Source organism: Sapajus apella, unplaced genomic scaffold (genome assembly GCF_009761245.1).
Source record: "Sapajus apella isolate SASKATOON/1434 unplaced genomic scaffold, GSC_monkey_1.0 scaffold6, whole genome shotgun sequence".
Classification (NCBI taxonomy): Eukaryota; Metazoa; Chordata; class Mammalia; order Primates; family Cebidae; genus Sapajus; species Sapajus apella.
The window spans coordinates 49,628,722-49,655,671 of record NW_022436946.1 but is presented as its reverse complement, the minus strand read 5'-3'; the positions used below and the strand labels follow the sequence as shown (position 1 = coordinate 49,655,671).

Below are 26,950 nucleotides of genomic sequence, written 5' to 3'. Positions count from 1 at the left end.
TAGCTGGGATTACAGGCACGCACCACCATGCCCAGCTAATTTTTTGTATTTTTTAGTAGAGACGGGGTTTCACCATGTTGACCAGGATGGTCTCGATCTCTTGACCTCGTGATCCACCCGCCTCAGCCTCCCAAAGTGCTGGGATTACAGGATTGAGCCACCGCGCCCGGCCAGGAATAATTTTTTTCCGGCCAGGAATAATTTTTTTTTTTAAGACGGAATCTTGATCTGTTGCCCAGGCTGGAGTACAGTGGCACAATCTCAGCTCACTGCAACCTCCACCTCCCAGGTTCAAGTGATTCTCATGCCTCAGCCTCCCGAGTAGCTGGGATTACAGGCTTCCGCCACCACACCTGGCTAATTTTTGTATTTTTAGTAGAGATGAGGTTTTGTCATGTTGGCCAGGCTGGTCTCAAACCCCTGAACTCAAGTGATCCATTCAACTCAGCCTCCCAAAGTGCTGGGATTACAGGTGTGAGCCACCATACCAGGCCAAGGAATTCTTTATCCAAAACTCAAAGGGAAAACTTTCATTCAGTAAATTGCATCACAGAGTTCTACTCAGTAAATCAAATAACAATATTTAACAAATAAAATCCTTAAATTAATCTACAAGATTAAATGTTTATAAAGATTTTTTTTGTCTTGGTCTCCTATACTGCCTGTGCTTAAGATACTTAAAATTATTACATGGTAATAACTTAAATAAAATCAAATATTACATAGTTGAATTATTAGAATTAGAAAAATCAATCCATAATAAAGACCTTTAATAAATACTTTCTTTTCCATTAAAGCACTTAACAAAAACAAAGCTGGTTCTGCCTTAACTACCACTCACAATTAGAAAACATAAACTTGCAGAAAGCTTGTCTTAATATTATTTCTAACAGAAGCAACTGTCATTATTTAGGTAAACATTGGGGAAGATGTCATGGATAATCTTAAATCATGGCGAAAACAAAACTAAATCAAAGTGGGTACCAAAAGGAATGTAAACTTACTAGGTAAAAATCACATTCAATATCCAAGAATAAAACTACCACCCTACAACATTATCCAAAAATAGAAAAATAATGCAAAGATTTTACACCATAAAAACTACGTTAGGGAAGACAGGAGAAGATAAGCATATGGGTGAGAAGGAAGAGGGACATTCTCAGGTTATGGTAGGCAAGCTATGGTACTTACTGAATACTACTTAGTGCCAAACAAGAAATGTCTCAAAGGCAGCAGAGGAAAGTAGTTAAGAACACAGGATTGGCCGGGCGCGGTGGCTCAAGCCTGTAATCCCAGCACTTTGGGAGGCCGAGGCGGGTGGATCACGAGGTCAAGAGATCGAGACCATCCTGGTCAACATGGTGAAACCCCGTCTCTACTAAAAATACAAAAAATTAGCTGGGCATGGTGGTGCGTGCCTGTAATCCCAGCTATTCAGGAGGCTGAGGCAGGAGAATTGCCTGAACCCAGGAGACAGAGGTTGCGGTGAGCCGAGATCGCGCCATTGCACTCCAGCCTGGGTAACAAGAGTGAGACTCCGTCTCAAAAAAAAAAAAAAAAAAAAAAAAACACAGGATTGGCAATGAGACTCCCATGGTTCAAACACGGGCTCTGACACTTACCAGCTGTATAATCTTAAGCAAGTTCTTTATCTCTCTCTGTCTCAATTTCCTCATTTGTAAAATGGGAATACTACTACTATGTATTCCAGTTTGTTACGAAGATTATGTCAATTGGTACACAGTAAGTGCTGTATGTGTCTGTTAAGTGAATATATAAGGATATGTATATATTTCTTTGACTTTGTAAAATTTTAGTATTTTGCATAAATTACCATTAATTTTATATAGGCAATGTGAAAACCGGGGCAGATTAACCAACATACATTGACTACACTTTGATGAAGAACAAAAAATCGTTTTATACCTCTACTTTGGATGCCAAAAACACACATGTAGGAGCCATTAATACAGGATCTATACTTTTCAGAGAATACCTAAAATATGATAAAGCAAAGTTAATTATCATTCATATAGAAAGCACACTGGGAAAAAAAATCAAGATAACTCTATGGCAGACACATGATTCATTTACACTGTGCTAAGGTTCATCCATATTAGATAAGAGTTCAAATAAATAAAATAAAAATAATCCTACCTGGCATAGAATCTCTTGAAATATACCGTAGCAGTGGCAATAACTTGTTGTCTTAATTTAAGATGTTCACCTAATGCTTGGATAACTAAAGGGAAAATAATGATATTTTAAATGTATCTTCTGGGATCATTATAATATTAACATTGAACAGTAACTTCCATGTGGTTATATCATAATTATATTAATTTTTAACAAAGGAAAACACATATGCATGCTCTATATGAGCCACAGTGGTCTAGTACGAGGATTTGTAAATGTGTTAAGAAATATATAGGAATGCATCAACAACAAAATAGAAATTGCCCCACAGCAAAAAATTATTCATGCATTAAGGAAGTTGAATAAGTATTTCCCCTCTATCTTCTAAATATTTTTAATGCCTTTCATATTATCTTTATAATAAATATAAAAAGAAAATATTAGATGCCTATGAAACTTGTTAATACTACCACTTTTTTTGTTGTTTTGAGACAGATCTCATTCTGTTGCCCAGGCTGGAGTGCAGTGGTATGATCTTGGCTCACTTCAACCTCTACCTCCCGGGTTCAAGTGACTCTTGTGCCTCACCATGCCCAGCTAATTTTTGTATTTTTAGTAGAGAGGGGGTTTTACTATGTTGGCCAGGGTGGTCTTGTATCTCCTGGCCTCAAGTGGTCTGTCCACCTCTGACTCCCGAAGTGTTAAGATTACAGGTGTGAGCCACCACACCCAGCTAATACTACCACTTTATACAGTTCACCAAGAAAAAAAAATATCCATAATAAATCCTCAAAACAACAGAGAAATAAGTTTACAAAACAGTGAAATGAAAGTTAAAAAAAATTGTGACAGACTTACTACAAAGCGGAGTAAAGACCTATCCCTAAATCTTCTTCCCTTCAAAACAAAGTTCTAAGATAGAAGTGACCACTATAGGATGTCAATCCAAAGACTCATTTATCCTCAAAGTACTTTGCTTTAGCCAATCTTGAACTGTGTCTAATAATTATTATAAAGTCTTAGGGAGATTAGGTAATACTTTCAAATTGTCTTGAGTGCCTGTGACATGTAAAATTCACACACAAAAAATCTTTATTTGGATCACTAAAAAGAAAGATAAATGAATGTGTTGTAAAAAAAAAAAAACATGTATAAATAAAAATGTTAGGTATGGACTAAAATAGCTCACAAATTATCACACAAAAACATTTTAATTCAGAGGTAATCAACTATAACATTTCAACCAATTTCTTAAAAAATTTACCATTTGTAAAAAATATTTGTAACTTCCAATATTCTTCTTCCGAGAGAAACTTTAAATCCTTTTGGCGCTCCTTCAACAGATCTTGTTTATCCAAAATCCATTGCAAACTAGAAAAGACATGTCATAGAAAATCAATAAGCAAAGTCAGAGAAAACACTCCGATTGAACAGGTTGTTCATATTGTGAGAAGCACAATGTGCAAAAAGTAACCTTAAAGTCAATTATGTGAATAATATCTCACTAATAAATGTAAATATATACTGAAAAAAATTCTGCTCTAATCTTTTCCTTCTTCCTCCTTAGTCTTTCTGTTACAAGCTTATATTTCATTGATTCTATGACTCTGATATCAAAACATGTCTTACAATCTGTGATGCCTTTGTGTTGTAATTGGCAGCATGTTTTTTTGTTTGTTTGTTTTTGAACAGAGTTTCACTCTTTTTGCACAGAGTTTCGCTCTTTTTGCCCAGGCAGGAGTGTGATAGCATGATCACCACTCACCGCAACCTCTGTCTCCTGGGTTCAAGTGATTCTCCTGCCTCAGCCTCCCGAGTAGCTGAGATTACAGGCGTGCACCACCAAGCCCAGCTATTTTTGTATTTTTTAGTAGAGATGGGGTTTCTCTATGTTGGTTAGGCTAGTCTCAAATTCCCAACCTCAGGGGATCCACCCGCCTCAGCCTCCCAGGGATTACAAACGTGAGCCACCATGCCCGGCTTGGCAGCATGTTTATTCTTTCTTAGTGATATAAGATAATAGTAGAATTATTTGGCACCAATTGATGGTGGCTTAGGTTTAAAGTATATAGTTTTTCAGCTGTTCATGAGTAACTATGGCATTTAATTTCCTTATTTTACAAATCTAATTATATTAAAAACTGCCTCAGAATGTGTTACACTGACAGCCTCCTCCTCTTGCCTAGTCAAGTGTACTATTTTTAACTGGAGATATGAAATTGACATGACTCAAAGAAAAAACTATGCTGAACCTTTGTTTGTCATTGAATATGTATTGGAAATCTTATGTCAAGGAACTTGTTATTCAGCATTCTTTTACATAACTTTATGGATGGATCATTTAGCCAATCTCTACTGATGGAAATATAGGTTATCATTTTTTCTGTTACAAATAATATTTTAATGAATATCTTTGTAATTTTCCTTGCACATTTGATTAATAATATATTTGAAATAACTTCCCAGAAGTAGGATTAATGGGTCGGTGTTGCTGGTAACTTATTGATACACATTGTCAGTTTACCCCCCAAAAACATTATACTGATTTCCACTTCTATTAACAGTTCATGAGTGAATCCTAAAATATTTAATCCTATGGGTTACTGCCACTTTTAAATACTTTATAACTTAAAGGCAAAGTAGTATATCACTGTTTCTTTCCCCTGTAGTTTACTTTTGAGGTTAAACATCTTTTCCATATCTTCACTGGTCAAATGCAGTTCTTCTTTTATACAATGTTAATTCTAATATGACCATTTTTCTAATGTGATTACTTATTTTTTTAATGATTAAGAGTCTTCTGATATAAAATTTGTATAGTATGGATAAGTCATTTCTTGTCAAATAAATGCAAAATTTCTCCCAAGTTTAAATATCTCTCAGTATTTAATTATTTGTAATAAAGAAAGCTGAATTACTTACTTAAATCTACCTATCTTTTACTTTCATGTTTGTCAGGCATAGAAAGTCCTTGCCTGATTCAAAAATGATAAAAAACTATTCACTCATGTTTTCTAATACCCTTAAGGGCTTTTTTCCTTCAATTTATATGATCCATCTGGAATTTTGGTACACAGTATAAAGTAAGGATCCAGCTAAACTTTTTGTCAAATGCTTATCCAAATGTGCTAAGGTATTTCCTAATTTATAGTTCTATCATTATATATAATTTCCTATTTTTGTTTTTCTTGTTCATATGCTGTGCTATTTTAAAACACAGAAAATTAAGTAAGTAATTGCTGGTATGAAAAATACTCCCTTGCTACTATTCTTCTGAAAATTTCTGACTATCCTATTGCAATTGTTATTCTGAGACCTAAACTTTAGAAGCATTATGTCAAGTCCTAACAAAGAATATCTATTCAAATTTTGTGACTGAATTTATATTTAAAGATCAACATAGGGAGAAATGACATCTTAACGAGAATTCAAACTCTATTAAAATCTCCACGTGCCACGATGGACTTTTAAAGTTTTCTTCCTACAGCTTCCATATATTTCTTTATATTTTTCCCTTTGTATTTTATATTTTCTGTTGCTAATGTAAATTATACTTTCCTATCATTCTTTTTTTTTTTTTTTTAACCAAGTCCCAATCGTTGATAGACCAGGACCTATCATTCATTTTTAAAAAGCTTTTATTTTTGCATTTTGTAACTGGTCACCTTATTAAACATTTATTATTTTGAATAACTTTTCAATTAACTGAGTTTTCTCATAAATTTTATTTCCACATACTGATAATTTTGTCATTCTTTCTATATCTCATTTGTATCAATTGTATTGACTAGTATATTGGAAAAATCTTAAACAGGCACCCTAATTATCCCAATGTTTCACCACTGCTGATGCTTTCACATGTTTTTCAAGTTAAGGAAGCATCCTATTTCTGTTTTAGTAAGAGCTTTAGTCAAGGATAAATGTTGAACACTATTAGTTTTTTAATGCCTTCACTGTTTAATAGATTTCTTAATACTGACTATATTTCTATAATAAAATCCACTGTCATGTTTTATAATTTCAATGTAACATTAGACTGCATTTGGTAATAATTCATGTACAATGTTGACATCAATATTAAAAAGTGAAACTGTTTTTAGTGTTCCCTTTGCTAGATTTTTCTCTAAGTGTTTTCATGGCTTCATAAAGAGGATTAGAAAGCCTTTCTTCTTTCTGTATGAAATGGAACACTTTCAAAAGGAGAGGCTCCTGAAAGATGGAAAGTATTTACCCATGAAATAAGGCATAGATCTTGGGTAATATTCTTAACTTGCTGTGACTTTCAAATTTAAAGTCCTGAAGATAACCCAGAAGTACCCCTGGGTTTATTTACTTTTCTCTACTAAAAATAAAAAAAATTAGCTGGGGGTGGTGGCAGGAGCCTGTAGTCCCAGCTACTCAGGAGGCTGAGGCAGGAGAATCGCTAAAACCTGGGAGGTGGAGGTTGCAGTGAGATGATGAGACTGCACCACTGCACTCCAGCCTGGGGGACACAGTGAAACTCCGTCTCAAAAAAAATTTTTTTTTCCTTTTAATAGGTTAGCATCAGTGTTATCTATTTTAAGTCCTTCTTTCTGTTTCTTTAGGTTTATTTCATGTTTCCTTTTTAATATTCTTAAATAGAATATTTCTATTATCTCTCAGTTATTCAGGATATTGATTTTCTAATATATTCAGCTTTGGTTACATTCCATATATAATATTATGATGTTATTTTCTAGATATTAAGTAACTCTATTTTCAGTTTCCTTTTTCACACAATAAAGTATTCACAGTTAGTTTTTAATTTTGTTACCTGTTCATTAATGCATTCAATCAACCAGCAAAGACTTAGTGCTCTTCTAGCTCATTTTGGTCAAACTGTGTTTTGTTCTACTTCAACTACATTGTGATTTGCTAATTAATTTTACCTCGAGTCATTTTATGTTTTTAAATAGGTAAATTTCACAAATATTTTAAGAGTTTTCCTCACAGAACTTTGTATGGAGGATAAACTAAAAAGATTTATAAATACTGCATTTCATCAAATTTAAGATTACATCTAGAATTCATCATTATTTCATATGCTATAAAAGAAATTGCCATGCTGATTTTAAAGATGTTAAACTGTGAAAATGTGCATTTTAAAAACACGAAACACAGTGTATTTAACGTCAAGTGCCTTCTTTCACCAAATTCACCTAAGACAATGGCCTTTCATAATCTTTTCATTTGTTTCTCCAGAATTGTCTTGTTTTTCATACTTGTTACCTTTTCTAGATGAGGAACTCCATGACTGCTCAAGGGATTTGAGCAAGGCAAAGTTTCATTTGTTTTTCCAGAATTGTCTTGTTTTTCATACTTGTTACCTTTTCTAGATGAGGAACTCCATGACTGCTCAAGGGATTTGAGCAAGGCAAAGTGGTCCCTTCCTTTAGGACTATTTGAATTGGGAGAAAACAGCTTTAAAGAAGTATACTTAACTTTATAATAATTTTATATTTGAAAAGTGAAAAAAGTTTTTACAATGCTACGAATAAATGAAAGCACAATGAGAACACTTATTGAAAAAAGGCAGGATCTTTTTTTAAGTTGAAAAACTGACAAATCAACGTCAGCTACTTGTCAATTCTCTCAGCTTCTTCCTTAGTTTATCAGAATATCTCTTCTCCACTACCTAAACAATTTTTTCAGGAGCTCTAACTCCAATACCTAAACTTTAGATACTTTAATTTTGTCCAATATTTCAGCGTGTGAAAACAATGCATTAGAGACACATACACAATCAGTGGTAAATCTTCTTTAACATGTCATCTCCACTTTATAGCAAGAGGAAAAACTGCTTTTCCTTAAAAAGGTTACCGAGCTCATGGTTTCCTTTTTTCTCCTTGCAAAGGGCTAAAACATGAACATCAGGAACAGATCCTATTCACAGAATCGAAATGTAAATTACTTACTAATGCTTTCTTAGTATCAAAAATTATACTAAGATATCTTCTTTGTCAAGTTCTGTTCATCTTTCAACTATACCCAATTGGCCCCATCATGCACCTTCCTGCCTGCTTAAACAAATGTATTTATGCATAAGTGTTTTTAATATTATTCTAGCTCTCACACAGCCACTGACAGAAACAAGAACTTATTCTTGAAAAAGGTTAAGGAAATAGGTAAACAAATCACTGGAAAATAGGTCTTTAAAACAAAATATAAGGCACAGGCTAATAAAATGGATAAATTTTGAGGGCACCTGCCCTATACCTTATCAACATAAAACTTCATCTAGACATAAAGTACTGGCAAGAAGCGGTCAGTAGGCAGAAACAAGCCCGACTCTCTCCTTTCTTAGGAATATAAATCCACTTAAGATATAAAGTGAATGGCAAAAGATCACAATGCCGATCACCCGAAGAAATCCCAGGCAAAAGCACGCCACAACTGTCCTGAACAAGTAGCCTCACAGTCCTGAGCTGAGTCACACTTCCCATACCTGTGCCCACTCCATCCGACCCCCCGCGGCCTAGCTAAACCAATAATCCGAAATTAAACTCAGAATCGTTCCTTACCGGGAGACTAAACTCTCCCTCCACCCCTCCCCCTTACAGATCCCTCCCTCCCCGAAACTGGGGCTACGAGCGGGGAGGGGAGTCGCCTCAGAAAAGCTCGTCTTGCTTCTGGCCGCTGCCGTCTCTACTGAGGACCCCAGCATTCGGGGCAGAGGCCGGGATCCAGGCCCAGGGGAGTGGCAGGCCCCGTCCTCACAGCCCCCCAAAAAACCGGCCCCAGGTGAGAAGACGGAAGATCACTTACTAGTGGGAGCTCTGCCAAAAGTTCCCTGCCATGGAACTCAGCTTGCCCTGATAAAAAAGCACCAGCCGGCGGAGCGGCCCACGGAGCGACCATAGACCCAGCCCGTCCGGTAACCGCGCTCCTCGATCAAATCAGCTCGGCTCGGCTCCGCTCCGCGGCGGCGGCGGCGAAAGGAAGAGGATGGCCCCCTAGTCTCCTTGACGCCGGCCGACAACACTCAACTGTGCAAACTCGTTCCTATCGACAAAAGTTCCGGCCCGCTGTAGCGGAGGGAGCCGGCAGGGAGGCGTTGACCTGTGGGAGCGCTGAGGTGGAAGGGAACTAGTGATCGCGAGAGCTCGCGGCTCCGCGGCTGGAAAGCTCTCTGGAGAGCGTCTTGCCGGTTCTGGCCTAAGGCCCAAACCACTCGATCTCCTGTCCTCAGTACGGGAGTTGTTGAGTGGGTCTAACGTGGAGGAAGCAGCTTAGTTCGGGGGTTGTGTTATTACCTCTTCCAGTGCTTCAAAAACAGAACAATGGCATTATAATAAAGTATAAGATTTTGTGACTTTTTTTTCCTGTGATTGGAAAGAGGAATAAATGAAGATGACTTTGTTCTCGCTGATCAAGTGTCCTTTTTTAATGTTTACTTTACTTTTTTTTTCTTTTTTGAGACGGAGTCTTGCTCTTGTAGCCCAGGCCGGAGTGCAATGGCGTGATTTCGGCTCACTGCACCCTCTGCCTCTGGGGTTTAATCGATTCTCCTGCCTCAACCTCCCGAGTAGCCAGGATTATGGAAGCCCACCACCACGCCAGGCTAATTTTTGTATTTTTAGTGAAGACGGGGTTTCGCCATGTTGGCCAGGCTGGTCTCGAACTCCTGACCTCGAGATCCGCCCGCCTTGGCCTCCCAAAGTATTGGGATTACAGGCGTCAGCCACCACGCCCGGCCTGTTTTTTACCTTTGAGACTGTGGCTCTGTCACCCAGGCTGTAGTGCAGTGGCACAATCTCAGCTCACAGCAACATCCGCTTTCCGGGTTCAAGTGATTCATTCTGCTACCTCAGCCTCCCAAGTAGTTGGGATTACTGGCCCCCCAGCCACGCCCGCCTAATCTTTGTATTTTTAGTAGAATGGGGATTTCGCCAGGCTGGTCTGAAACTTCTGACCTCAGGTGATTCCGCCCTCCTCGGCCTCCCAAAACGCTGGGATTAACAGGCGTGAGCTACCAGGCCCGGCCTGGATCAAGCAATCTTAATGGAGTTCTTTTGGAGATATAAAGTGCAAATTTAGTAAGCAGCAGAACCACCAGTTTTGCAGAACATCTAAAAGCAGTCATGCATATATGTGCATGTATGCACCAAACAGGAACATACTGCAAAAATGTCGTAATTTAATTTTACAAGATTAATGTATTTTCCATTTCATTTTCATTGTACCAATGCATTTGTTGTAAAACTTCTAAGTTTTTTTCTAAATAATTGGACACTCCAGAAACTTGTTTTTTTTTTTTTTGAGACGGAGTTTCGCTCTTGTTACCCAGGCTGGAGTGCAATGGCGCGATCTCGGCTCACCGCAACCTCTGCCTCCTGGGTTCAGGCAATTCTCCTACCTCAGCCTCCTGAGTAGCTGGGATTACAGGCACGCGCCACCATGCCCAGCTAATTTTTTGTATTTTTAGTAGAGACGGGGTTTCACCATGTTGACCAGGATGGTCTCCATCTCTTGACTTCGTGATCCACCCGCCTGGGCCTCTCAAAGTGCTGGGATTACAGGCTTGAGCCACCGGGCCGGGCCAGAAACTTGTTTATAGATGATCAGCATCTGAGGCAACTAAAGACAGTAAATTTGTCACATTGTGGGTGGAGACCAATTAGGGTGTGGTAAAGTTAAGTATAATCGTTTTCCTAAATGAACAGAAAATACTAGGTAAATCTGAAATAGCAAGGATGTTATATTTAAATTTGGTTCAGTTATATATGTGTGCAAACACATATATATATACATACATAGTCAAGACGTGAAATGCATTTATTTGTATGTGAGAATTAGCCTACACCAGGCCCAGTGGCTCACGCCTGTAATCCCAGCATTTTGGGATGCTGAGGTGGGCAGATCACTTGAGGTCCAGGAGTTCGAGAACAGCCTGGCCAACATGGTGAAACTCCATCTCTATTAAAAATATAAAAAGTTAGCTGGCCATGGTGGTGTGTGCCTATAGTCCCAGCTACTTGGGAGGCTGAGGCACAAGCATCACTTGAGCCCAGGAGGCGGAGGTTGCGGTGAGCAGAGATTGTGCCACTGCACTCCAACCTGGAGTGAAACTCCAAATCAAAAAAAAAAGGAAAAAGAAAAAAGAATGAATTATTCTGGATAAGTTACACTAGGTGAAATTGTGGTAACACCTCCCTACCCCCACCCCAATCACCATAGCTTAATATAAAAGTATTTTACATGTCATATGTCACTCCCATAAAGTCCCATAAAGTCTGCTTGCTTTTCTTGGTGGTTGTCTTCCAGATCTTCAAGAATCTAATACATATCTTTCAATTACTCCATCTTGATGGTCTTTGCTTCTAGGCTTAAAATCTTTCTAGAGAAAGCACAGAGGACTCACACTAGCTTTACCCAGTGTTAAGGGCTTTGAAACAGAAACAACCCAGTCACCTTCTCTCATGGGCATTGACCAGAATAGACACATGCCTCCAATTTAACTGTGAAGAAAGCTGAAAAATGTAGAGGAGTGTGTAGCATACTTGATGAACACTTTGCATTACAGATCACAATAAAAATATTTAAAAGGCACTACCTTAAGAAACTCCAAGCAATGGGCTGTTTCACAGATTGAGGATTTCTTCAATTCTCTCAGTGTTTGTTTTGTTTTTGTCAGCCTGGCATCATCCAGAAGATAAGGATACTGCAACTAATTAGTATTACTAATGTTTTATTCTAAGCTATCCTATTACACTTTGTTTCTATCACTGGACTCGCACTTAATTTCTTTTTTTTTTTTTTTTTTTTTTTGAGACAGAGTCTCGCTGTGTCACCCAAGCTGTAGCACAGTGGTGCAATTTTGGCTCACTGCAACCTCTGCCTCCCATGTTCAAGCAATTCTCCTGCCTTACTTTCCCAAGTAGTGGGATTACAGATGCCCACCACCATGCCCACCTAATTTTTTTTTTGTATTTTTAGCAGAGATGGGATTTCACCATGTTGATCAGGTTGGTCTTGAACATCTGACCTCAGGTAATCTACCCACCTTGGCCTCCCAAAGTGCTAGTATTACAGGTGTAAGTCACCCGCCCTGCTACTTTGTTTTATACCTAATTCTGCACTCTTCTTCCTACAAAATAGTGAGCCCCTTCATCTTTGTATCTCCATTAGTTCAGGGTATAATGTGTAGTAGGCATAGCAAATAATGGTGTTTAAATCTCTTATAGAATTGGGGGTATGTGCTTTGATATAAGTTATGAATACAAAATTGTGTTGAAAAGTGAATACTATGTATAGAATACCAAAAGAGCCACAACAACTTACTAGAGCTGTGGAAGTTCAGGCCCCTTCCGTCTGTGAACAATTTTAAGCAATTTACCTTAAGTGCTACAAAGAGCCTCTTCCTGTTTGTGACCTGGTTTCTGCTGCCACCAAATGCCCAGCAGCTCCCAGTGCTCATGGGGGCTGTGCAAGTCACAGGCCTGGAGCTCAGGCTTCCTTAGTTTCAGAGTAAATTGCTTTTGAGGACATTTTATAAATGTAGTTTGAATTAAATTGACTTAAACCAAAAGCTAACTTCATTTAAGTATATCTCTAGTGGAATAGGGAAATGTACAAATCTGTTAAAATGCATAGACATCCCAGCTTACCTGAATGCAAAAAGATGCTGAGCTGTCTAGTAGATTTGTCCTTTTTTGCTGATGATTTTTTAAACTTTTCAAAATAATGTTGGGAGTATTGTTTTTCAGTCCTCATTACCCACTAATTTAAACTTGATGAAATAAATTAATGTTGTCCCTTCCAGTTTTCAACTTACCTTGTGCTTTTCAAACAGGGGTGTGTTCAATAAATTCTTTTTAAATTTTTTTTTATTTTTGTGGCTACATAGTAGGTATACATATTTTATGGGGTACATGAGATATTTTGATACAGGCATGCAATGAGTAATAATTACATCAGGGTAAATGGGTATCCATCATCTCAGGCATTTATTCTTTGTGTTACAAACAACCCAATTACACCCTTTTAGTTATTTTTAAATGTCAATAAATTCTTGATGCTAGTATTTACTCTCCTGTGACAAGAAAGTATTTATCCTTTTTCTTCTTACAGTGTTTTCTCCAGCAGAATGAATACTATTTCTAGGAAACTAGGGCCTAGAAGCTTAGTGGCTTTACCAAGCTCACTTAGTTAAGTAGTGGCAAGAGCAATTAAAGTCAGATTCTTTTGATTCACAGTGCAATAACTTTTTTACCCAACTAGACATCTTCAAGAAAACTACTATGACTAAACTACTATAAGCACATTATTCCAAGTTTGTAGCACAAATTTTTCTTCTCAAACACAATTATTGGCGATAGCCTCTCATTTTAATTAAATTATTATCATAATTATTTTGCTTTGGTATTAATAGTCCTTATTGTGAAAAACATCCTCTTTATTTAGTCATCCGCTGTACTTCCCTTTATTTTAGTTCTGGGATACCTGTATTTGTTAAAGATGAACACACTTCTAAATTATGGAAAAGTGTCTTTGTTTTGTGCTATAAGAGAATAGTACAGACTGGGTAATTTACAATTGTCAACCTAGATAACAAACAGAGAGAGGCTCTCTAAAAGAAAATGATCTTTATTCAGGGATAGAACATTGGAATAGGAGTATGTGCACCCTTAGTAAACTACATGGCATTTAGGGAGGTAAAGAAACACAAAGGTTTTTAAAGGAAAAATGAGAAGGATTACATAATTGTTTTGAAATAATTTAGCCATGGCTATAAGGTTCAATTACAAAGGTGACACCAGTCCAAGGTTAGATAGGCAGTTGCTGGGCAGATATCCTCACAGAAATACTGTTTCGTGTGCAAGGTTGCTGCAGTATTTGTGCAATGTTATGGTTTTTGCAGCATCTTTTGTGATTGCTTTCATTACCAGGCATTTATTTGTGAGAACCCTTCCTTCATGGTCCTTTTTGGCTCTATTTTTTATTTTTATTTTTTAACCCAAGTGACTCCATTTTGATCCTGACAACTTTCATATAATGAACAGAAATTTATTAGGTCATGGGTTCTTGATGCTGGGAAGTCCAAGATTTGAGGGGTTGGTATCTGGTGACGGCTACATCATCCCGTGGCAGAAGGACAAAGCGAAGGAGAGCGAGAGAGAGAGAGAGAGAGAGAGAGAACGCAAGAGAGTACAAGACGGGGCCAAACTCATCCTTTTATAAGAAACCCATTCCCAGAACAACAGCATTAATCCATTCATGAAGGCAGAGGCCTCATAGCCTAATCAATTCTCATTAGGCCCCACCTCTTAACATCATGACATTGGGGATCAAGTCTTTAACATATAAACTTTGAGGGACATATTCAAACCCTAATATAAAGTGTATTAATTGAGAACTCAGTCTCTAGACTGACGAGATTGAAATAATAGCGTTGCCATTTACCGGTTGTCTAACCCTGGTCAAACTACTTAGTCACTCTCAGCCTTGGTTTCTTCATCTATAAAACAGGGATAATTGTAGGTAAGTCATGGGGTTGTGGTGAAGTTTAAATGAACTTAAATGAAATTAGAATAGTGCCTGATACATGGTAAAAGTTCAATAACTGTTTTTTAAATTTAGAACAAATGTAAACTCTATAGCATGGACTATAAAGAACTCTGTTTTCAGAGATGAGGAAGATCTCTTCGTATCTAGCTTGATACAAAGAGGAATGTGCTCTGTCTTTTAATACAAGTCCTTGACACCATAATGCAGTTGTATTCTGCAGGGAACAATAATCAAATATGTTGGGTTACAACGTGCCAGTCTACTCATGCCATTAGACTTTTGTTCTGCCCTGTATATGCCTAGAGTTGGTGACCCCAGACATTTGGGGGGATTCCAGAATTCACCTCTCATTTTTGGTTAGTCTAGAATAGCCTTTCAGAGGACAAAATGTATCAATAAGAAAACTTAGAACCAGATCTCTGCAATCCTATTGTCTGAGCAATTGTCTGCAAATAACTTATTTACAGCAAGTTATTATATTAGTTTGCTTTAAAAGATGGTATTAGGGAAGGAAAATTTATGGAATCCACAAATAGAGGTAAGAAATATCAAATTCTGGTAGGGTGTCTGTGTTCATTTCCCATTGTTGCTATACAAATTACCTTATTTTACAGTTCTGGAGGTCAGCAGTCCTACATGTTATCCTTTCCTTTCACTGGGGTGCCACAGAAAGATGGTGGTGCAGTTTTCCAAGAAGAGGAAGTTTGTCACTGATGGCATCTTCAAAGCTGAACTGAATGAATTTCTACTCAGGAGCTGGCTGAAGATGGCTACTCTGGAGCTGAGGTCTGAGTTACACCAACTAGGACAGAAGTCATTGTCTTAGCCACCAGAACACAGAATGTTCTTGGTGAGAAGGGCTGGCAGATTTGGGAATTGACTGCTGTAGTTCAGAAGAGGTTTGGCTTTCCAGAGGGGAAAGTAGAACTTTATGCTGAAAAGGTAACCACAAGAGATCTGTGTGCCATTGCCCAGGCAGAGTCTCAGTGTTACAAACTCCTAGGAGGGTTTGCTGTGCAGAGGGCCTGCTATGGTGGGCTGCAGTTCACCATGCAGACTGGGGTCAAAAGCTTCAAGGTCATGGTGTCTGGGAAACTCTGAGGACAGAGGACTAAATCCATGAAGTTTGTGGATGGCCTGATGATTCACAGCAGGGACCTTATTAATACTATGTTGACACCACTGTGTGCCATGTGCTGCTCCAACAGGGTGTGCTGGGCATCAAGGTGAAGATCATGCTGCCCTGGGAACCTGGTAAATTAGCCCTAGTAAGCCCCTGTCCAACCACATGAGCATCGTGGAACCCAAAGATGAGATACTCCCCACCGCCCCCAACTCAGAACAGAAGGGTAGGAAGCTAGAGCCACCTGCCATGCCCCAGCCAGTCACCACAGCATAACAGGGTCTCCTTGGCAGCTGTGTCTGGATTCTGGATGTTGCTCTTAAATAAGTTTAATAAAATCTTGTACAAAGACAGAAAAAAGTACATAAGTCATAGATGGGTCTCGCTAGGCTAAAATTAAGGTGTCAGCAGGGCTGTATTCCCCTCTCAAGAATCTAGAGGATAATCTGTATTCTTGGCTTTTCCAGCTTATAGAGGTTCCCACATTTCTTGGCTCATGGCTCCCTTCATCTTCAAAGCCAGTCATGGCCAGTTGAGTCTTTCTCACATTGCATCACTGTAAATTGTACCTCCTTCTTCACATTAAAAGTACCCTTGTAATTACTACCCTGGGCCTACCTGGATAATCTAGAATAATTTTCTTATTTTAAATTCAGCTCACTAGCAACCTAAATTCCATCTGCAACCTTAATTCCTCCCTGCCATGTAACATAACATATTCACAGGTTCTGGGGATTAGGATGAGGACCTCTTTGGGGACTATTATTTTTGACTACTACAGTATCTTCAGATTGTTCATCAGCTCTAGCCCACAGACTTAAGTATCAAGGCTCTTCAGCAAGTATGTTCTTAGCATAGAAGGGGATACATCAGATTGTTATAACTTGATAGCACTAACTTCAATCAACTTATATTGACCTAATTTTATACTTACGAAGCAATCTTTCAATAATAATTTGGTTTCCTACCTTAATTGGCAATTATCTTTATAAATCAATTAATTAATATTATTTTTTCTTTTTTTAAAAACTCTAATCCCATGACAACAGATTTGCAGGGTGTTTTTCTTTTTCTTTTTCTTTAATACAGACAGGGTCTTACTCTGCTGCTCAGGCCAGTCTCAAACTCCTGAGTTCAGGTGATCCTTCTGCTTCAGCCTCCAAAAGTGTTGGGATTTACAGCTGTGAGCCACTGCACCTGGTTGGGTTTTTAATGTATGAGTTTCTATGAGCTTGATCAATGTATTTACACCCAAGAGGTAGAGTAGACTTAGTAATCTGGCAGTTCCTGTTTCTGCATCTACAAAAATAAAGACCAGATGTACAAACTCTGGGGAAGTCCATCTGTCTAGTGGGCTTCTGAAATGATTGATTTTGATGTACTTTTCAAACTAAAGCTCAGAGTGGATCTCACCTCCTGGCTATAAACTGGATCCTCCCCTAAATTCTTTCATTACATTATTTATCCCTGCAGCACTGGTCAATTCTCTTTCTTGTTTCCATTCATTCTTTTTTTCACATCTATATACTATAATTGAACTTTTTTGGTTGCAAAGTTACATCCATAAATTTACAGTTCATTATAAAAAGAAACGTGGATTGGCCCTAGAATTGTAACTAAAGAACTGTCTGGAATTGAGGCATATTTCTTTTTGTGTGTTTCCTGTTTTCTGTTCCAACTCACCTATACTAATTCTCCATTCTGTGTATTTGCTGTCTGCTTCATAGTCTGTGCATTGCGTTGTAACTGTAGTTTGTATGCTCTTAGTTTTTCCTCTTCATCATGAAATTTCAGCTTTAATTCATTCTACCTCATTCTCTCTTTATTTCCTTTGTTTATATAGATAGAGTTTTCGCACCAAAAAAAAAAAAAAAATGTATCTGGGGCCCCACGCAACTAGGAAAGCCCTGATGAGAACAACCATAATTGGCTTAGGATGGTTAGTTGTCCTTAATCTTGACTGTGCTTTAGAGTTACTTGAGGGTGCTTCTAAAACAATCTTTATCAGACTTAACTCCCAGATCAAATTTCTTCTGTAGAGTAAGTACACATACAAACATATTTATATGCCTGTGTGCTTATTTATGTTTATATCTAAGCAAGAAGAAGTAAGTGGAAGAATATACATCAAGACATTAAAATGATAATGGGAACAACCACATGATAATAAACAACTATATTAGGGTTCTCCAGAGAAGCAGAGCCAACAGGAATTTTTATGTATAATTGGCTCACTTGATTACAGAGGCTGAGAAGTCCCACAACCTGTCATCTTCAAACTGGAGATCCAGAAAACTCAGTGATGTAGTTCCAGTCCAGGTCTGAGGACTTGACAACCAGGAGCACTGATGTCCAAGGGCAGGAGGAGATGGATGTCCAGACTCCAGAATAGAGAGTGAATTGACCCTTCCTCTGTCTTTTTGATCTGTTTAATCATGCAACAGTTTAGATGATGTCCACCATATTGGTGAGGGCTATCTTCTTTACTGAGTTGACTGATTCAAATATCTTCCTACTATGTCGTTTTTCTCTTCCAGGAGAAACAACTTCATAGCCACACCTAGCAATAATGTTTTACCAATTATCTGGGCATGCTTAGCCTAGTCAAGTTGACTCATAAAATTAACCATCATAACAACAAAATAGTATAGTATTTTAACTCAATAATAAAATAACTATACCTGGATCTATGCTGACATAAATATGTAAATATATGATTAAATAAATAAATAAATAAATGGGGAAAAGATTAATCTTCCTTACTAAAGGAAGATTAATTTTCCATCCAGAGATGGAACTTAAAGCTTCCCCACTTGAGTATGGGCTGAATTTAGTGTCTTGCTTCCAAACAGTAGATTACATAAAGGGGAAAAATAGTAACTTTACAGCAAAGACACCTGGCACACACTACCTTAACAAAATGATCAAGGTTAGCATCAACGGTGATAAGTAATCTTGCTAATATGTATCCCTGACATGATGTGATAAGAAGAGGACTTTACCTCTGTGGTCTTCCTCTTAAAGGTCTATAACCCTATAACTAGTCATGAGAAAAAAACATCATCAGACAAACCCAAATTTAGGGGCATTATACAAAACATCTGACCAGTACTCTTTAAAACTGTCCAGATCATCAAAAACAAGTAAAGACTGAGAAACTATCACAGACCAGAGGGGAATAAGGAGACTTAATGGCTAAATGTAATGTGGCATCATGGGTGGGATCCTGGAACAGGAAAAAATACGCAGAAAAAAATTGGTGAAATTTGAATAAATTGTGCAAATTAATTAATAGTCATGAACCAATAATAGCCTCTCCATTTTGACAAATGTGCCATAATTATATAAGATTATTATTAGGGGAAACTGGGTAAAAGACATACAGGCACTCTCTGTGCTATCTTTGTAACTTTTCTGTAAATTTAAATTATTCCATTGCACTCCAGCCTGAGCAACAGAGAGAGACCCTTTCTTAAATAAATGAATGAATAAATAAATACATACATAAAATAAAAATAAATTAGCTAGGCTCAGTGGCACGAACCTGTGGTCCTAGCTACTCAGGTCTGAGGCAGGAGGGTTCCTTGAGTCCAGGAATTTGAGGTTGCAGTGAGCTATGATTGTGCCACTGCACTTCAGCCTGGATGACAGAGAAAGGTGCTGTCTCAAAAAAAAAAGAAAAAGAAAAAAAAATTGCAACTTAGAAACATTTTTGCAACTAAACTTAGAAATACTTTTTTTTTTTTTAAAGAGTTGACAATTTTATTTTCACATATTTCCCAATACAAATGAAAACTGCATCTTTTTATCCCACTTCTCCCCTCCGAAGCTATTCTCTTTGATAGGACAGGGGTCCAAGTCTTCCTTATGCTGTTTAGAAAACCCAGCATCACAGCAGCATGATCTCCTGATGAAGCAGAACGGGTAATATAAAACTGATACAATGAGGCCTTCGAGTCATTCTGGGCCGAGTGGGCAAGATCATGGGACGGGCAGGAGGTCTCATCATTGGGGGCCCAGGTATCATTGACACGTGGCCTCCCATGGGTGGCCTCATTCCAGGAGCAGTTCCCACTAGCATCATCCCAGGAGAAGGGGGACCCATCACTGGCATTATGAGACGGCCCCCCGTATGGGGTGCTGGCACCATACCAGGGCGAGGAGGACCCAGAAGACTGGGGGAAGGTGATATCATCGTCCCGGCAGGAGGAGGAGCAGAGAATGGAGTAGGAGGTATCTTTCTTTGTTGAAATGCAGCCGTTGTTTTGTCAATCAGGCTCTGAGCCCGCTCTTCCATCCATTTCTGATAGTAGTCTTTCACATTCTCTTTGTGTTTCCTATCACTGCAGTGTCTTTTCCATAGATGGAGAGTCATGGGTGAGGTATGTATCGCAGTAGTCACAATAAAACTTGGGCATGTTGCTCTGCAGACCCTTGGCCACTCCGTTCCGTGAAGCCCAGAAACGACACACACAGCCAGCGCAGACACTGAGGAACCCCAGGAGACTAATGTAAAGACTTCCAGAACCCTCGCCTCCTCAGAAAATAATTTTTATGTGAATTATTAAAACAGTGGTTAAGTGGGAATACATAAAAATGGAGAAAAGGCCTTTATATTTTTCTTTCTTTCTCCTTAAAAAAATTTTTTTAATTATACTTTTAAGTTCTGGGATACATATGCAGAACATGCAGGTTTATTATATAGGTATACACATGCCATGGTGGTTTGCTGCATCCATCAACCCATCATCTACATTAGATATTTCTCCTAATGCTATCCCTCCCTGAGCCCCCTGCCCCGCTACAGGCCCTAATGTGTGATGTTCCCCTCCTTGTGTCCATGTGTTCTCATTGTTCAACTCCCACTTATGAGTGAGAACATGTGGTGTTTGGCTTTCTGTTCTTATGTTAGTTTGCTGAGAATGATGGTTTCCAGCTTCATCCATGTCCTTGCAAAGGGCATGAATTCATCTTTTTCTATGGCTGCATGGTATTCCATGGCATATATGTGCCACATTTTCTTTATCCAGTCTATCATTGTTGGGCATTTGGGTTGGTTCCAAATCTTTGCTATTGTGGAAAGTGCTGCAATAAGCATATATGTGCCTGTGTCTTTATAGTAAAATAATTTATAATCCTTTGGGTATATGCCCAATAATGGGATTGCAGGGTCAAATGGTATTTCTGGTTCTAGATCTTTGAGGAATCGCCACACTGTCTTCCACAATGGTTGAACTAATTTACACTCCCACCAACAGTGTAAAAGTGTTCCTATTTCTCCACATCCTCTCCAGCATCTGTTGTTTCCTCACTTTTTAATGATCGCCATTCTAACTGGCGTGAGATGGTATCTTATTGTGGCTTTGATTTACATTTCTCTAATGACCAGTGATGAGCTTTTTTTCATGTTTGTTGGCTGCTTTTCTCCCTCTTTCTAATGTGACAGAAGGGGGGAAATCAAGGCATTTTGAGCATAGTGAAAGGTTTAAATGGTCTTACAGGAACTGTTTCTTTAAGAAGAGACAATTAGTGACAACATTGGAAGCAAGAAGATCAGGTTCCTATTGCTAGGGCCTTGGATGTGCTAATTTAAAAGTTTTCCTTAATGTGAAAGCCATGATTTAATCAAGTTATGATAAAACCAATACTTAAATTTGGTAAGCTAGTGATACCACTTTTTATTTAGGATTTTATTTTATGTAATGCTACTTTTCCTCATAAATTGTAAAGCCAGTAGAAACACATTTAATCTCACTAGTCTTTTAATGCACATTATTGAAAACAGAAATCCTTATTCCACTCCTGGGTAATAAATTCTTGATCTTCCTATGTAAAAATCTAATTCATCTGCCTGAAATGTTAGCATAGTTAAAAACAGTTACATGTACACATTTTATTTAGTCCTATTAATAAACCTCCTAAGGAGGTATTACTATGATGTTCTTTTTATAGATAAGAAAATTTAGGCTGAGAGAGGATAAATAACAAGCCCAAGTCCACACAGGTGTGAACACACCTTGGCGACATTGTGGGTTCATTTCCATATCACCACAATAAAGCAAATATTGCAATAAAACAAGCCACACAATTTTTTTTTGGTTTCTTAGTGCACATAAAAGTTATGCTTACAATATATTGTAGTCTCTTAAGTGTGGAATGGCATTATGTCTAAAAAACAATGTATGTACATTAAATAAAAAATACTTTACGACTGGCGTGGTGGATTACGCCTGTAATCCCTGCACTTTGGGAGTCTGAGGAGGGCGGATCGCCAGATCAAGAGATCCAGACCATCCTGGCCAACATGGTGAAACCCTGTCTCTACTAAAAATACAAAAATTAGTCGGGCATGGTGGCAGGCGCCGGCAATCCCAGCTGCTGGGGAGAGTGAGGCGGGAGAATCCTTTGAACCTGGGAGGCGGAAGTTGCGATGAGCTGAGATCGCACCACTGCACTCCAGCTTGGGGCCCCCAAAGTGCTGGGCTTACAGATATGAGCCATGGCACCTGGCCAAAAAATAACTTACTAAACATTCTAATGATCACCTGACCCTTCAGTGGGTCATAATCTTTTTGCTAGTGGAGATTTTTGCCTTTATGTTAATGGCTGCTGACTAATCAGGGTAGTGGTTGCTGAAGGTTGGAGTGGCTGTGGTAATCTTTAAAAACAAAGACAACTCACGATTTGCTTTATTCATAGTAAACTTGCTGATTTGAAAGGTATGTGTTTATTATTATACATTTGTACCTACAGTCAGTTTGTTAATTGTGTGGTTAAATATTTTATATTCTTACTGATCTTTTTGTCTGCTTTTTTCTATCAGTTACTATGAGAGGTGTGTTAAAATCTCTCTCTCAAAAATAAATAAATAAATAAAAGACAACCGTGAAGCTTGCTGCATCAGTGGACTCTTCCATTCACAAAACATTTTTCTGTAGCATTCTATGCTATTTGACAGTATTTTACTCACAGTAGAACTGCTTTCAAAAAATCTTCTCAGGCCTTGTCAATACTTTATCAACTAAGTTTATGTAGTATTGTAATTCCTCTGTTGTCATTTAAACAACGTTCACAGCATCTTTTCACCAGGAATAGATTCCATCGCAAAAAACCACTTTCTTTGTGCATTTATAAGAGGCAACTCCTTATCTGTTCAAATCTGATCATGAGTTGCAACAATTCAGTCCCATTTTTAAGCTATGCTTCTAGTTCTCTTACTGGTTCCACCACACCTGCACTTCAGTACTTCCTCTACTGAAGTCTTGAACCCCTCAAAGTTATATATGATGGTTGGAATCAACTTTTTCCAAACTCCTGTTAATGTTGGTATTTTGGCCCCCTCCCATGAATTACAATTTTTTTTTAACACTTTAGGTTTTACTCTTTTATTTTTATTTAAAAAAAAATTTTTTTTTAGGAGACAGGGTTTCACCATGTTGGTCAGGCTGATCTTGAACTCCTGACCTTGTGATTTGCCTGCCTCAGTCTCCCAATGTACTGGGATTACAGGCATGAGCCACCACACCAGCGGGGGGGGGTGGCGGGGTGGGGGGCGGATGGAGTCTTGTTCTATTGCTCAGTCTAGAGTGCAGTAACACAATCCCAGCTCACTGCAGCCTCTGCCTCCTGGGCTCAAATGATTCTCCTGTCTCAGCTTTGAGTAGCTGGGACTGGCACATGCCACCATGACCGGCTAATTTTATTTTTTGTAGAGATGGGGTTTCACCATTTTGCCCAGGCTGGTCTCGAACTTCTGTGCTCAAGTGATCCATCCACCCTGGCTTCTGAAAGTGCTGGGATTACAGATGTGAGCCACCATGCCCAGCCTACAAATATTCTTAATGGCTATGACAAACAATGAATCCTTTACCGAAGATTTTCAATTTATACTGCTGAGATCCATCAGAGGAATCACTACCTATGGCAGCTATAGCCTTAAGAAACAAAAGTTCTTAACTAATAAGACTTGAAAGTCAAAATTAACTGTGTGATCCATGGGCTACAGAATAGATGTTGTGTTCGCAAGCATGAAAACCTTAATCTCCTTATACATCTTCATCAGAGCTCTTGGGCGGCCAGGTACATTGTCAATGTGCACTAATATTTTCAAACAAATCCTTTTTTTTTTTTTTCTGAGCAGTAGATCTCAACATAGGCTGAAAATATTCAGTAAACTATGTTGTAAATAAATGTGCAGTCATCCAAGCTTTGTTGTTTCATTTATAGAGCACAGGCAGAGTAGATTTAACATAATTCTTAAAGGCCCTAGGATTTTCAGAATGGTCAATGAGCACTGGCTTCCACCTAATGTTAGCTGCATTAACTCCTAATAAGAGAGTCAGCTTGTCATTTAAAGTTTGAAGCCAGGCATTGATTTCTCTCTAGCTACGAAAGTTCTAGATGGCATCTTCTTCCAGTAGAAGGCTGCTTTACCTACATAGAAAATTTATTGTTAAGTATAGCTACCTTCATCAACAATCTTAGTTAGATCTTCTGGATAGCTTGCTGCAGCTTCTACATCAGCACTTGCTGCTTCACCTTGCACTTTTATGTTTTGGAGACCACATCTTTCCCTAAATCTCATGAACCAACCTCTGCTAGCTTCAAACTTTTGTTCTGCACCTTCCTCACCTCTCTCACCCTTCACAGAATTAAAGAAAGTTAGGGCTTAGCTCTGGATTAGGCTTTGGTTTAAGGGAATATTGTGGCTAATTTGATTTTCTATCCAGTCCACTCAAACTTTCTCTGCATCAGTAATAAGGCTGTTCTGGTTTCTTATCATTTGTGTGGTCACAGGAATAACACTTTTAATATTCTTAGAGAACTTTTCCTTTGCATTCACAACTTGGCTAATAGTTTGGTGTGGGAGGCCAAGCTTCGGGCCTGCCTTGGCTTTCCACATGCCTTCTTCACGAAGCTTACCATTTCTGGCTTTTCACATAAAGTGAGAAATTTACAACTTTTCACTTGAACACTTTCACTTTTCACCCTACGCTTAGAGGCTATTGTAGGGTGTAGCTGACCTAATTTCAACACTGCTGTGTCTCAGGGACTAGGGAGGCCCAAGGACGAGGGGAGTGATGGGGACTGCCAATCAGTAGAGCGGTCAGAACACACACATTTATTGATTACGTTTGCTGACTTATATGAATGTGGTTCACGGAGCCCCAAAACAAGTGCAGCAATAACACAGCAGAGTACTGATCACAGATCACCATAACAGATAAATGGCACCAATAGATGTACTCAGTGCAGAGTTGCCACAAACTCTCTATTGTAAAAAGCACAATATCTGTGAAGGACAATAAAATGAAGTGTGCCCGTAGAATGCTGGAACTGGGAAGTAATTCCAGACTATGTGCCTAGAGTGTGTATGACTTCTATATTATACTGATAGTGCCAAGAAGGAACAAAGCAGATATGTGTCAATGTTGAACATCTTAAGGACCAGCAAATAGCATACTTCCATAGGCCTTCCTACTGTGCTGAGCTACTAAGAGGTCCTCAATAGGTATTTATCGGTTAAGTTTAAAAATTTTTTTCCTGTTGAGAAATGGTGGGCAGAATGCTGAGCTGTCAGACCCAGATGCTAACAAGGGCTCCTCTATTAACCAACTATGTGGCTTTGGATGAGTAACTTATCTAAGGCTCATTAAAAAAATTAAAATAGCAATAACTGCTAGGCCTAATTTCTAGTATTGGACTATGAATGGAGTTCTTCAGAAAAACTGATTTAAAAAAAATGAAAAGCTTTACAGACCTCAAATCTAAGTTCAAAGAGACCCATGAGACAGGGTGCTACACTTTTGGAAAAAAATAGCTCAACCTCCTAATCACAGACTATAAACCTAGTTCCACATTCTAGTAAAAGTCTGGCCAATAACTCAAGATCTTTCATTTGGTCTTACTTCCCTGAACCTATTTTTCTGACTTTTTAATCTGACGCCATCACCCCTCTACCCAAACTAATCAGTTTTCCTTTACAAAGTCATTTTCAGGAGCTGAAGTGAAAAAGTGTGCTGCCCAGAGGTTAGACTCTCAGGGACATTCTGTTCAAAGAACATAGGAAGAAACACATTGTCCTTTTTCTCTTACCTCAGGCCTCACAGGTCTTTTTCAAAGCTAGAAGCTAAAGTGGCTTAAGAGAACGCTAGAAGTATTGGGGTAGTGGTATTCCCACGTTAGGGTGAGGTTATCAGGTTATACCTGTTTTGTGATTCTAAATCCTTTGATTAGCAATCCTTGATCTAAATTAAGAACAGAGAAAAGTTTATATGATTTAAACTCATGCCACTTCTTTGTGGAAAGGGAAAATGGGACATGTTGTTAGCCCTAGCATCTTTTTTGAGATGAGGGTTTCACTATGTTGCCCAGGCTGGCCTCAAACTCTTGGATTCAAACTATCCTCCTGAGTAGGTGGAATTACAGGTGCATGCTACTGTGCTTGGCTATGGGGTTGTTTTTAATTGTTGGATTGTTTGGGTGCCCCTTTTCACTTTATTCATTTTTTGTCCTCTTTGAGTCCTCTTCCAAAAGACTAGAGTTGCAGGTTACATTTATACCTAAAAGACAGATCTTTCCACTTAGGCCAAGAGAAAATACACTAAATTCCATAGAAAGCATGTAATTTGTCCACAGGACACAGAGCTGATCACTGTGGAAGATCCCTCCAATCACAACTTCCATTCTCCCTCTCTCTCTCCCTTGCTCCTGCTCTCTCCATGTGACATGTCTGCTCCCCCTTCACCTTCCACCATGATGATAAGGTTCCTGAGGCCTCCCTCGAAGCTGAGCAGTTGCCAGCACCATGCTTCCTGTAAAGGCTGAAGAACCGTGAGTCAGCTATACCTCTTGCCTTTATAAATTACCCGGTCTCAGGTATTTCTTTATAGCAATGCAAGAACAATACCTTATTATTTTCCCATTCATCCAACCCACTGGAAATTAAGCTTCCTGAGGTCAGAGGCCTTGCAGTGCTTAGGACACAGTGAGCACTCAACAGTCACTTGTTAAATGAAAGAATCAATACTTCACTGGGAGCTACTGTGTGCCCAGTATCGCTCTAGGAGCCGAGAGTAGAGAGGTAAGGACTACGATGCCCTTCCTTTGAAGAGAGACACTGGAGAACTAAAACCGACCCAGGCGCTAAGCGATCTGCCTAAC

At 38.7% G+C, this 26,950-nt stretch overlaps 1 protein-coding gene, 1 long non-coding RNA gene and 2 pseudogenes across 4 annotated transcripts in view; 1 reads left to right on the top strand and 3 right to left on the bottom strand.

Moving 5' to 3' along the window:
- Nucleotides 1–9,515, bottom strand: part of CCNC (cyclin C) — a 29,191-nt gene extending 19,676 nt beyond the window's left edge. For 2 of the 3 annotated variants that reach the window (XM_032275186.1, XM_032275185.1), the window contains exons 1-4: nt 8,923–9,515; nt 3,401–3,507; nt 2,158–2,242; nt 1,927–1,996 (exon numbers count right to left, since the gene is read on the bottom strand). In XM_032275186.1, the coding sequence (XP_032131077.1) occupies nt 1,927–1,996; nt 2,158–2,242; nt 3,401–3,507; nt 8,923–8,954 (294 nt within the window). In that variant the 5' untranslated portion in view covers nt 8,955–9,515. Of the gene's footprint in view, nt 1–1,622; nt 1,761–1,926; nt 1,997–2,157; nt 2,243–3,400; nt 3,508–8,922 lie in introns of those variants that run through there. The other variant, XM_032275187.1, reaches the window with a different exon arrangement.
- LOC116549553 lies at nt 5,681–8,908 on the bottom strand. The gene is made up of 2 exons (XR_004267934.1): nt 7,485–8,908; nt 5,681–7,386 (listed from the first exon to the last, which is right to left on the bottom strand). It is a non-coding gene; the product is annotated as an uncharacterized LOC116549553 (long non-coding RNA).
- Nucleotides 9,516–15,284: 5,769 nt separating the features above from the next.
- LOC116549551 lies at nt 15,285–16,136 on the top strand (annotated as a pseudogene).
- A 3,435-nt stretch (nt 16,137–19,571) lies between these two features.
- LOC116549550 lies at nt 19,572–20,299 on the bottom strand (annotated as a pseudogene).
- Nucleotides 20,300–26,950: the final 6,651 nt, after the last annotated feature.